At 34.3% G+C, this 13,823-nt stretch overlaps 1 protein-coding gene across 6 annotated transcripts in view; it reads left to right on the top strand.

Annotated features, from left to right (window-relative positions):
- The window catches only part of PRKCI (protein kinase C iota), a 72,408-nt gene extending 63,601 nt beyond the window's left edge, over nt 1-8,807 (top strand). For 5 of the 6 annotated variants that reach the window (XM_079155784.1, XM_079155786.1, XM_079155787.1 and 2 more), the window contains 4 exons: nt 469-548; nt 1,825-1,914; nt 2,679-2,794; nt 6,228-8,807. In XM_079155784.1, coding sequence (XP_079011910.1) covers nt 469-548; nt 1,825-1,914; nt 2,679-2,794; nt 6,228-6,315 — 374 coding nt within the window. In that variant the 3' untranslated portion in view covers nt 6,316-8,807. Of the gene's footprint in view, nt 1-468; nt 549-1,824; nt 1,915-2,678; nt 2,795-5,789 lie in introns of all 6 variants that reach the window. The other variant, XM_079155785.1, reaches the window with a different exon arrangement.
- The last annotated feature ends 5,016 nt before the right edge of the window (nt 8,808-13,823 follow it).

Genomic DNA, 13,823 nt, shown 5'->3' with positions numbered 1-13,823 from the left:
TATTTGGCAAAAATTTTATGAAGTTTGATAATAACCAGTGCTGGTGAAGATATAGAACAATTAGAATGTTCATAGTCTGCTGGTGGGAGTAAAAATAGACACAATAGCTTTGGGGAATGATTTGGCATTGTTTAATAAAAGTGATTATTATATATGAAGCATTTTATAAATATAACTACTTTAAACTTCATAACAACCCTTCAGAGTAGGTATTATTTTCCTGGTGAGGAACCTGAGGCATAATAAAGAAGAGGATAAAACATTTTTGTAAATGATAAATACAGTGCTCAGATTAGAGGCTATCTCAGAGAAGGAGGGAGAGGTAATGAGATCATGAAAGTACAAAAGTGATTCAGTTGGGTATGTAATATTTTATCTTTTGTGTTGTAGTGCCTTAAATATAACAAAAACTTAAAAATCAAAGCTATGTAAAAGTTAAACACAATGCTATGATTTTTATTTTTCTAGTTATTTTGGAAAAACAAATTCGCATTCCACGTTCTCTCTCTGTAAAAGCTGCCAGTGTCCTGAAGAGTTTTCTCAACAAGGTAAAAATTGTGTGTAAATATCTTTTGTGGTTTGTTTGTATATAAATCAAACCAGTAAGTAGAAACCAAGGCAACTTAAAATTCCAAACTAGCAAAGTATGCAACTTTTTCAGTTATGTCTGGAATTCATCTCTTAACCAAAGAGTTAAGTGACAGCTTTAGCTCCTGAGATGATTCATCTTTTCTACTTTATCGGCATAATTTACCCCCAGCTACATATTGCATGATATTTTAAACATAAATTATATATATGTGTGTATGTACCATATTCTCAAGGATGAATTTAATATTTGGGGTTAGCCACAATTGTACTTTAAACTCTATTTTCCCATTTTTTCTGTGTCTTTATCCACAGAATTTATTCGTTATCATGTACTTTTTTGAGCACCTGGGCAGAAATGTTCCCCTACAAATTGTTATATCAAAAACCCTACAATTAGGTAAAATTTAGAAGAAATGAAGTACTTTCTTAAAAATCTGAACATGATTTAATCATTCATTGCAGTTGCTAGATTAGAAAAATTTTAGGATCTATGGTTACAGTTTTTGATAATGAGAAATTCTACTTAAATGAGTATAAGTTGGTATGTGTTTGCCTTCTGAGATAAACAGGTAAGATAATGGTGAATTTTAATAAAATCAGAAATTGAAACTTGTTTTAAATAAATACTTTATGTGAGGAAAAAGTTAAACATGAAGCCTAATTTTTGACAGAGTGAAAATTGAAGGTGAGAGTAGTTAATATGCAAAATAAAATGTCTTTTGTCAGAAAAATGGGAATATGTTCTCATTCACAATAAGTAAGCCAGACTTTTTAAGTTGTAGACTCCTCACTCCAGTGATTCAGGTAAGGGTTATATCATTGTCTTACTCAAATTATGCTTTATTTTTATAATTACAGCATAGAGCTTTTAAATTTGAACTAAGAGTGAACCTCTGATGATTGGTGGTTTTCATATTTTGACTGACTAGCCCATGTCAGAGAAACTACTGTTGCTACTCAAATGATGCTGCTGTTCTCTTTTCCTCCTGTTTTTTCTTAAGCAAGGAGTGGTGACATTTCTCCGCTTCGATGACATAAGAACCCTGAGGAAATCTCACCAACTCCAGATAATTCAACTTGAGTCTAGTATTGTACTTTCTAGAAATAAAAGGTAGATCATTTCAGCTCAGAAATAAGGTATCATGTAATAGGCAAGAAACTCTGGTCACAAAGGTAAATTATTTTGAAGCTTTATATCTACCTAATCCTTACAACATTTTTTTTCTACCATAGGACCCAAAGGAACGATTGGGTTGTCATCCTCAAACAGGATTTGCTGATATACAGGGGCACCCATTCTTCCGAAATGTTGATTGGGATATGGTATGTAAATTTTTATTGTTTTCTGTATTAGGTTTATTGTTACCTTGGGCCAAATTTTTAATTTTACTGTCTTAAGAGTGTTGAAAAACTCATGGCCCAATTTTTTTAATGTTATTGTATTTTTTTTATACCTTTATTTATTTTTTAGTGGTGCTGGGATCAAACCCAGTACCTCACACATGCAAGCACTCTACCACTGAGCAACGACTGTGGTTCACATATATTATAACTTAACTAATTGTACACAACTCTCTCAAATGCTTTTGTAAAAACTTGGCAAAATAATTACAATACTAATCTAATAAGAGCAGGTCATAATATTATTGAGGCCCATATTAATGTTCGAATTTACAAGTTATATCGTTATTGTTATTATCATATAGAGCCAGAGATGGTGGTGTATGCCTGTAATCTCAGGGACTTAGGAGGCTGAGACAAGAGAATTGGAAGTTTGAGATCAGCCTCAGGAACTTAATGAGACGCTGTCTCAAAATAAAACATTTTTTAAAGGACTGAAGCTGTAGCTCAATGGCATAGTGTCCTGGGTTCAATTCCCAGTACCATAAAAAATAATCTGTGTATGTGTATATACATGTACATACATACATATGTATATACATTACAGAACTCTGTGTGTGTGTGTGTGTGTGTGTGTGTATTATAGAACCATGCCTAGGGGAAACATCTGAGAGCAGAGGAAAAATGTAGATGTGGAATTTTTCTAAGAATGTAGATTTGACCTGTCATTTAATGTGTCTTTTTAGATGGAGCAAAAGCAGGTGGTACCTCCCTTTAAACCAAATATTTCTGGAGAATTTGGTTTGGACAACTTTGATTCTCAGTTTACTAATGAACCAGTCCAGCTCACTCCAGATGATGAGTAAGTAATTCTATATACTGAAATATTTTTAAAGTTCCTTGAAGACCCATTTTTAATGGTTATATAATGTTTTATTATCAAATTATATTATAATTCACATAGCCATTAGGTTACTGGGTCTTTAAACCCATTATATATTATCAGTTATAATAGTAGCTGTCATTATTCTTTCTTTGCTTTACATGCATTATCCTAATTCTCACAACAACTTTGTAAACTAGGTATTGTCATCTTCATTTTACAGATGAGGAAACCGAGGCTCAGAGAGGTTAAGCAAAGTTACACAGCTGTCAGGTGGCAGAGTCAGGATTCAGACCCAGATCTGACTGACTAAGGCCTCTGCTCTTTCCACTGTGCTGCACTGTTCCCCATTCTGATGATGAACATCTTTGTCTGAGTTTCTATTACCTTAAAAAATTGAGTCAAGTTACCAAATTTAGCCAACAGTGATCCAAAGTATTTTGTGTTTATGTTGCACCTTTTAAAATATAGTTTAGAATTATTTGTGGATATTTTGACCATTTAGCTGTCATTACAGATTCATTCTCTAATCTCTAGGAGGCCCTTTCTGTTGGTAGTCACTTCACTTAAATCTTCATTCTTAGCATGTTCTTCACAGCAGCTGTTCCAAATGGTCTGTATTTTTTAGAAGCTTCATTCCTACCCCTATCACCATCCCTTTTAATGGATTAAACTTGCTTTAAGTTGACTGCAAGAATTGAGACCTCTCTGGTTGAGTTTACTCCCTTTTCAGCTGTCTCCCGACCACCTTGTCTCAGGATTGCTTTACTTTTCTCAGCTTTTTTCTTGTTCCCTACTGTTGGAAGGCCCTCTTTTTACATGGGGTGCCCCTTCTGTTTTCCTAGACTTGTTTTCTTAGTCGCCTCCAGGATTTCATTTTGTCAGTTACCTAATTGCTCCACCTTCTTTGATTTATATTTTTCTACCTTGATTTCCCTCTACCTACAGACATGCTCAGATATCCTGATTTTAAGCCCCCCCTTTGAACCAACACACTTTTTCTCAAGTTTTCTTTTCAAGCATTTAAAAAAATAATTAATGATACTCGTGGTAAAAGAATAAACAAGCAGTATCTCTCTCTTCAGAGTAGGCAACAGAGATTGTCTTTGTACTACCTTGCTTCCAACATTTTAACCCCATACATGGGTTTTACCTGCTCCATTAGCTTCAGAAAGTCAAATTGACTTCTTAATTTCTAAATTACAAAGCACTTTTTAGTCAGTCTTCATCTATCCTGAAATCTATAATGTTTTTGGCCTTGCCTTAGGTAGTGCTGCCCACCGTGGTTCTCCTTCATCTCTGTGACTACTTTTTTGTCATATTTTTCCTTTCCCTTAGAGACCAGGATGCTCCATGGTTCTGTCCATGATACCCTTTCCTTTGCTTTATGCAGTTTGTACCTTGGAGATTTTAGCTAGCTCTGTAGCATACTAGCTTTTTAAATGACTCCTAGCAAAAGGCTCTATGCTAAGTACTATACATTCAGAGATAACCAAAACAGTCCAATCTTACAAAAAGCTTCCTATCTATTAGAAGAGAGAGATATGTGCCAAATCATTCTGTGGCAGCATTGTATATTGGAAAGAACACTGGATTTAATCAAAAGATAGGAGTTTGAATCCCGATGTCACCTCTTACCAACTGGGTAACCTTGGGTATGAATTACATAACTTCTCTGAGCCTGCTTTTTCTCAAATTGTCTACCTCACAAAGTTACTGTGAAGAATAAATGAGTGATGGTCTCTGAAGCATCTAGCCCCTGCCCTGATCTCTCTCCTGAGCCGCATTTCCATCTGCATCTCCCCAGTTTGTCAGATGTCAAATATATCAAAGTCTAAAATCAAGTAATGACCTTTTATGGCCTCTTTTTCTGTTATTATCAATAAATTCTGTGGTATTTACTGATTTCTGCTCACTGTACCACCCATGTTTTCCTGTCATTCCAATTCAAAATGTCAGTGATTGTTCCCGCCTCTTTTTCCTTAATAGATTATGTACTACTGCACTGCTCAGTCTATTTTTCCTTTGCATCATCACTTGCCTCAGAGCCTTCTTTTCTCATTCCCTTGCCATAACTGTAGTTCCAATCTTATTCAGGTCATATCAAGAGTTGTACCAACTTCCTAATTGATCTCCTTCACACTTTTACTATGCAGCCTTTTCTGTACACCCCATGAAGTATCATTCCCCTCTCAATTCCTTTAATCAGCAGCCTTCATTAATTCCAACATTGCCAGTCAGATAACATCTATTCTCTTGGCTAGCATTGAAAGCCTCCCCCATCTGCTCCAAATGGCATTCTGATCAATCTCAGTTACTTACCATTCCCCGATAGTGAACACCTCCCCCATCTCTCTCCCTCTCCCTCCCCTTTGCCTTTCCCTGCTCAGGCTTCTATATTCCTCTGTTGTTTTTACTTACTGAACTCTTCCCATTTTTCAAGCTCCCTAAAATGCAACCAGATCTTTGAAGGATCAAGGCAAAACTACTAATGTAAACATCACTGGCTTTTCAATCTCACTATTGTATTCCTTCCAGCATCATCTGCCATTTAACACCCTTCTATGCCTATGCACCAGCTCTAATAAATTACTTGCCTTTTTCCAGACCTACCATAATCTTGCATAATTCCATTCATTAGTATGTGTAGGCAAACTCTGCCTTCCTTGATTTCTCCAGTTAGAAGTCACCTCTCTCTTTAGAACTATGGTTAGAATAGGACTTTGGTTATCATGCATGAAATTTAACAGATACTGCTTTCTCTCATGGCTTTCCAGTGTATGAGTTACCTCTGCCTCTTTAAAGGAGGGGGTTGTACCTTCTATAACTTTGTGCATTGTATACATTTAGGTATTAAAATGTTTGATAGTATTACTCTTAAGGTATATTAAAACTAGAAACCCAGTGTAACCAAATGCCAACCTCTGCCCTCTGTGACCCAATTTCTCCCTGTGGTGTTCTCTCCTTATTCCAGGTCTCTCAGTGTACTTGTTCCTATTGCCTTTTCCTTTTGGCTAACTTCTGGGCCTTCTCTTCACCATCTTCCATCTGGCTATTGAGGTGACTACTAAACTGGATGCTAATTCAGACCTGGATATTCACCTTATTTAAGAATGTTGTTCAGATCAAAAGTTTAAGATTAACTGGAGTTGTGATGGCTTGTAGCTTTTTTATTCCCAGTACAGTTTTGAACTACCTTTTGGCTCTAAGTGTGCTTGTGGGATGATTAGCCTTTTTTATTTTCAGTACTCTTCTTGATTCTTCTAGAAAATGTTTTGGGATTAATCTAAGAATTTGTAGTTTTTTTTCCCCACAATGTATATAATTAGCCCTGTTTTCTTTTTAAATTTTATCATTTAAATTAAAGGTTGAAAATCTTATGATGAAAATAAATTTATTTTTCTTTTAACAGTGACATTGTGAGGAAGATTGATCAGTCTGAATTTGAAGGTTTTGAGTATATCAATCCTCTTTTGATGTCTGCAGAAGAATGTGTCTGATCCTCATTTTTCAACTGTTTATTCTGCTTATGTTGCCATTTAATGCATGGATAAGTTTGTTGCCAACCTGGATACAATTAACCATTTTATATTTGCCACCAAAAAAAATCAATATAGACTCTAAGAATAAATTATTACATCTAAATGTAACTCAAAAAAGTTAAAACTAGCTTTCAGACAATCATGTCAAAATTTAGTTATACTGGATCTTTAGAGGCCTGATGACTAATGAAGTTGCCTTTTTGGTTTAGAGAAATCACCACTGCTTTTAAAAGAAATTATCTGTTGCATTAAGGCACATAGTGGGATTACATCATAAGCCTCACATAATTTTTGTCATTCACTGTTAAGTCATTCGAGGGTTTAATTTTGGAATAAAAGGTTAATTTAGAATGCAACAAATTTTTATATTACCTGTTAGTTTCAGAGTTCTTTATGTTTAACGTCCAGCTGTAAGATTTCTCATTGCCTTGGATAATTATTAATTTTTAAGGCAGTAATTACTAAATTGGTAATAAAAGATGTTATTTCCTTAGAATTGGGCATTACAGGTTCCTCTAGGTTAAAAAGTAGACATATTAAGAATCAGATTCCAAATCAATTATTTTTGAAACACTGGCACAAGTAATTTTAATTTTTTAATTTTTAACAATGAAGGTAGCTTCTGAGCTTATCTTTTTAGTGAAAACTTTACTGTTAATGTATGTGTTCAAAAGACATAATGCAGTCAAATGGAAAACTGCTGGGTATATAGAAAGGAATATAATAGACATTTGAAGTAGATACAGAAAAGTGCAATGGTAATATTTATTTCTTACTGGAGAGTGAATCCTGCAGTTGTTCTTTATGATTTGATTTAAATACTAAGGCACTCACTTGTTACCAAACTTGTAAAAGCATTCCATTTATTCAATGGAGGCAGAATGTATATTTTTTCCTTATTTAGTATACAGGAAAATAATTTATCTTCTAAGTATAATGTCTTAACTTCACTAGTTTCTTCCCCCAAAACCACATTTTTGGTACTTTTGTGTCATGTTTATGGAATCCTCAATGAAATCCAGAAAAAAAAGAAATAAGTAAACATGAATAAATGTTTAGATCATATATATACTCATGTATCACAGTTCTAGCTCCTTAACTGAGTTTTTATTTAGTAACTAACCCAGGTTATACATAGTAGAATACATTTCAGGAGCAGAATTTTTCATATTATATTTTATTAATATTGGTGTTTAGCAACTTAGTATTTAAAGAGGTACCATATAGCATCCTTCTGTTTATTTTAAATATCATTTTTATGAAAAAGGGCTTTAAAAAGTAACCATAATCATCTTAATAATAACTGTCCAATCTTAGTAAAATGTAATTTTAGGGAAGCTATCTAATTTTAATTTTTTTAAATTTAGAATGATTTAAAATTTATAGACATTAATAAATTTCTCTTTCTCTGGATACTACATTTCATTAGAAATGTACTATTTCCAGTTTGTGGTCACGTATTCTCCTTTCTTCAAATAAGTAAGTCTGAAAGCAGTGAAAACCTCAAAGGGAAATGTTTATATACATTTACATGTTAATTTGAGAGGTATTTATGTTTCTCTTAATACCTGAAACTTGTTTTAAAACAAAAAGCAGTATTCACATCATAAACTTAACAGAGAATTCCGACATCTTGCACCAGAAATGTCTTGCTTTTAAGTGGTGCTGTTTCCCCTGGGGCAGCTTAGAATATGGCATTATCATCCAGGGAGTTTAAAATGCACACTACCGGGTCCAACTGAGAATTTTGTTGGTCCTTTGGTCCTCATTTTGAAAAACACTTCAAATTCTTCTTGTCCTATGGTTAAATATTAGAAAGAGCATTCCTTGTGAAGATGGGGCAAACAGTAAAGTATAACTTTACCTACATTTTTAAGCAAATTACAAGTGAATGATTTCAAGTTAGATACCTTCCCCACCTTGCCCTGCAACAAAAACTATCAGTTTTTTTTTTTTTTTAACCAATAATGTACAAATGATGAGCATTTTTCTATGATGAGATTTTAACCATTATTCAGGGTGACCTTTTATTTTAAAATCCTTTTTTAACTAATAAGATTTACTGTGTATATTTTATACAGAATTGCATTACAAATGTTTTTAATTGTGTTGTTTTTTGCAGTCTTTTAAGTGCCATGCCAGTTCTTTTTGTGTTATATAGAAGTTCTCTCAAAATACTCACCAGGGGAATAAGACAGTGGTCAGTCAGAATGGTTGGTGTATTTGTGTTCTAGGAAATAATTTATTTTGCATAAGCATGTGGTCAGATCATTTTATGCATATGCAGCCTGGATTGGATATCAGGTATTATGCTTGTTCTGTGCTGGTACAATTACTTTATCAGTTTGTTTTGGTTTGACTTTTGTCATGTAGAGTACTGCCTTGGTCATCATAATGTAATCTGTATTTGTGTACCTTTTTTTTTTTTTTTTTACATTAAAAACTTTAAATAAAACATAATACCCATCAAAAATGACTGTTTTTTTTTACACACAAAAATTTGTCATCAGAACAAGGTAAATGTGCTCAAGAAAAGAATGAAAGTTCTAGAGTTTGTAATTTTTGCTGTACTTAAAATAGTAGTCCATTAGTACTGATGCTAATATAGTATAGACATTCACACGTCCATTAAAGTATTCCCTATTCCCTAGTGTATTTTTAACTTACCTTTCCTTTTTTCTCTTCTGTTGGAAAATAAATTAAGAAACCACCTGGGACTGGGGCTATACCTCAGTGGCAGAGAGCCTGCCTAGCATGTGTGAGGCACTGGGTTCGATCATTAGCACTGCATACAAATAAATAAATGAATAAATAAGTACTTTTTAAAAAAAGAAACCAGCTGAACATAGACCATTTTAACTGGCTTTATTTATTTATTTATTTATTTATCTATCGATTGATTGATCATACTGATGATTGAACTTGGCTGCTCTTTACCACAGAGCTACATCCCCAGTCCTTTTATTTTTATTTTTTACTTTGAGACAGGGTCACATTAAGTTATTGAGGTTGGCCTCAAACTTGCAATCATCTTGCCTCAGCCTTCCAAATTGCTGGGATTATAGACATGTACCATAATATCTGGCTTAACTGGCTTTAAAACTGAAGCAACTATATTGTTATATTGTGTGCATGTACAAATAGGTATGTAACAACAAATTCCACCATTTGCGTACAACTATCATGCACCAATAAAAAAATATGAAAGAAAAGCTTACATTATAGTACTGCAAAAAGAAGAAGCAGCCGCCGATTTAAACAGATTTGGAACAGATTTTCCCCATATTGTGTTCTACAGTGATCTACCCTGTTCTAGAAGTCTGGAACTTTCTCAGTAATAGCTGTGTCCACATATAAACAAGTGTAAGTGTGGTGTCCCATACTTACTCTACTTTAACATAATGGTGTCTTCCCTTCATAAGGAGAATGATATCTTAAGCATCTTTAATTTTCTCTTGTCAAAACCATTAAAATCACTCCTGTCTTCTCTCTCATTTACCCTAATTTCAGCTCTTGCTTAAAATGGAGTTAGAGGCAGTAGGCTTTTCCCTGTATCACATCATAAATTTAATTGTTTTCTCTGAGTTAGTAAAACCCTAAAACAGAGCCCAAAATGGAACTCAAACCTTTAGGCAAATTTTAGATTGAAGCCTTTAGTCACTGGGGCAACCTGTTTCTCCTTGAAAGGTAAAATCAGTCTCTAGTCCTGGAAATTGAACAGCTTGGTTTCTGGACGACACCCAGCAATGAGTCATTTGACCTTCTGATGATCGTTTGTAGATTTACTCTCCTCTACTGTGGTACTTAAGGGATTGGTTGAGAACCAGATAGTCTGAGTAGTTTGTACCCAGAGTTTATTGTTCTAGAATATACTGTAACTTGTTATCCACCACGCTAAATAACACTAATAAACTGAACCTCTGCTCTTGACATTCAAGATAGAAGAACAGACATACTGAGAAACATTCATTCCCACAACTAGTCCAATGATAAAAGCCAAATAAATGCAGTAAAGTACACATTAAGTACTCATGACAGATTATCAACTTTACTGATGAAACATGAATAAGTTTTAGCATTCTTTTCTAACTGATCCATGCTAGACATTTTTCAGATTTATGGTAGATTCCATGAAACTTTCTGAGTTCATAAAAACACCCTGGGAATAAATGTTAGTGCGCATGCTCTCTCCCCGGATACACACCCACACCACAAGACTTTTGGGGTATGTGCTGAAAAATATGAATTGGGTTTTACATAAGAATGGGAGAGCAAACGTGCTTCTGGTTAGATTTTTTATAATCCGTGGCTGAAATTACTTCAGTGAATCCAGCTTAGGATGTGAAATGTAGCAGTGCAATTCATCTTCTGTAGCAATTGGCCCCTTACTGGCATTAGCATTATATTTTTACTCCAATTGCTATTTTTAATATTTTTGTTGGAGAAACTGAAATTACAAATATCTAAGAATTAAATAGTTATTTAGTGTGATCTTTTACAGAATATCCGGAAGCCAAAACCTATTGCCAGATAGATTCACTATACTCAAGAGTTTGTTAGTTCAGGTTTACATCAAGAGTTAGCTGGTCAGAAGCAAATTCTAACTATAAGAAAGAGCTTGTTGAAAGGTGCTGGGGAATTCTTTGACATACTAGATGCTTCGTTTTCCATAAAAGGGAAGTACTGGGTATTTTCTAGAGATAGTGCCTCATAGCCTGATTTAAAATTTAAATGATATAAACTATCTAATAATGTGGGTGGTTTGGTGACTTTATATTATTCATAATATTTTTAGGAGTAAAATTATGTAATTAGGTAATTAAGTGCTACAGAAATCTAATTGACATTTTATGTCCTACAGATTTTTTTTTTTTTTTTTTTTTCCTTGAAATGGGTCTTCCTGTGTTGTCCAGGCTAGTGTTGAACTTCTGGGTTCAAGGTATCTTCATGCCTCAGACTCCTAAGTAGCTGAGACTACAGGTGCACACCATTGCACCTGGATTACAGAAAAATATTTAAGTAAATATTTTCTAGTTGCTAAATTTTTATTTAAAACATTTTAAAATGTATGAATCACTAAAGGATATGCATTTGTAAACAGTTTGACTCAATTTTACCCAGTTTAAAGCTGTTAACTAATAAAGAAATCTGAATCATTGTGCAAAGGCTTGATATTTTTCCTAAATTATTTTTTTTTATTTTAATTTATGCATTTATAGGGGGCTTTTCGATGTGTCTAGCACTGTGATAATTCTGTAGGATTTGGAAAAGTGCTGTCTTAAGGAATTTTTAAAAATGAATATAAAAGGAAAGTTGGCTTAAAGTGAAAAGTAAAAAAAAAAAAAATAATAAAAAAAGCCTCTGTGTATATCATGCCTTTATGTAGGAGACATTTTCTGTGATTAAAATAAAAATGTTCTCTCCCCGGAAGTGTTGCCTGGGATGAGGGTCAGACAGCAGTAGGCCTGGTTCTCTCATAAAAGTGATTCTCTGCTTCACTACCACCAGGGGCCAGTCTTAACTGTAATGAAGGTCATAGTTCCCAGCATCTTAGCCCTCTAGAGGAGCCAGAATATTCACTGTAGGCCAGATACCAAAAAGTTCCTGGATTTTATCAATGCTGATCATGTATATTTTGATTTTTACAGAACTACCACAAGTCAATGTGCCATTCGAATTGCTCTTCAGAAAGAAATCACTGTTACTGGGAGTCCAGCAAGTCTTTTAATAGAATTGTCTTCTAGCCATATTTGAATATTATAACTTATGTATTAATTTAACACAAATGAGAGCCTACTATGTGCCAGACACTGGGGGAATAAGAAGCCAGAGTCTAACCATGTCATGTTCTTTCTTTGAAGAATACTTTTAGTTGAACATAAAACTAGATCTGATTTTGGTTAAACATGTAGAAATTCAGTTAGAACAAAATTCAATAAATTATTCACATTTAATTTTGAACTTTCCATTTGCATCAAATGTAATTTAATGCATTACATTAAATTAGTGTCATTTGCAGATTTAACCCATGATTATTTGCAGACTCAGATTATTCATTAAAACATGATTTTGGAAGAGTTTTGACTATTTTACAATTTCATAAGCATTAAACACTGTTGTCCTGGAGGGAAATAGTTAAAATCATCCGTTTGCCAAGAAAAGATGTCTTTCCTTATAATTCTTTTGGAACTTACACCATTCCTTAATTCCAGGTAGTTATTTACTTCATTGCCCAAAATAACTGTACAATGTGCCATAAGTTGCACACCTTCTCCTTCACAGGTTTTTCATCAACTTTTTTAGGTTCGTTGTGTTGTCGACACCACTTTATAATCCGTGCATTGTCACTTTGTAGTAAGAGTAACTGGTAAATATGAAATCTGTTCACTTACAAAGTATTCTTGGAAGTATAAGAATTTTTCTCTTTTGGATTTTAAAATAGTAATAGTTGCAATGAGTCCTGATGTTTTTAACTTGTTGATTTTTAGAGATTCTAAATACATTTAAGTTTCCCAAAGGAAATTTCTCCTCATGTTAGGTCCACCCAAATAGGATTATTATTTATGGGTTGTCATAGGTAGCCTGGGCCAGGCATGTGCTAAACACTTTGAACATGTTTCATTTAATCCCAATGATCCTGACAGTGTTTTCCAGGCCAGAACTATTGAAGCGTTTAGGAGGCAGGACTGGGGCCTAGTATCTCAGGCTAGTCTCAAGTCAAATTTCAAGATCCAAGAACTTGCATTAACATGTACTATTATCCTCATTCAAAAGATGTAGGAGCTGAGGGAAGATGTAAGGAAGTTAGGTAACTTACTCAAAGTCCATTATAACTCCAGGGGACCCATTACTTCTCAAGACAGCTTATAAAATCTGTTCTAAAATTTCAGTCTCCCTCTGAGAAAGTACATACACAAAACTGGTGCACTGAATTTTTGTGTTTTGGTGTGTGTGTGTGTGTTTTTTTTTTTTTTTTTTTTTTTTAATTGGAGCTTTATAGTTACACATAGTAGTTGGGTTCCTCCCAACAAACTCCTACATGCTTGGAATTTGATTTCAGTTCATGACTGCCTCCCCTTTCCCTTTCGTTCTCCCTCCCCTCCCCTGGTGCACTGTTTTTTTTAAACTCCATCTTGCTTACTCCTTGATGGCCATCTCTGTGTGTTTTGTTAAGGTCTTTCTCCACAGTTGTCTATACTGGCTCAACCCTGCCAGCCATTTCAACCCTGCTATTATCTTTCAGTGATTTGAGCCTCCTATGTCAGGTATATATGAAATACACCTTCTTGAACAGCTCACTCTCTCAAGTACCTAGAACTGTGTGCTAGTCCCGTCAGAAACTATTCCTATTTCCACTGACTCCTCCAGTCAGGTTCCTAGAATCATACAATTTTTTTTCAGTACTGGGGATTGAAACTAGGGGTGCCCTACCACTTCGCTACATTTCCAGCCCTTTTTGTTTTTAT

This window comes from Sciurus vulgaris (genome assembly GCF_902686455.1).
Source record: "Sciurus vulgaris genome assembly, chromosome: 10".
Classification (NCBI taxonomy): domain Eukaryota; kingdom Metazoa; phylum Chordata; class Mammalia; order Rodentia; family Sciuridae; genus Sciurus; species Sciurus vulgaris.
This window is presented reverse-complemented; position numbering and strand designations above follow the sequence as displayed.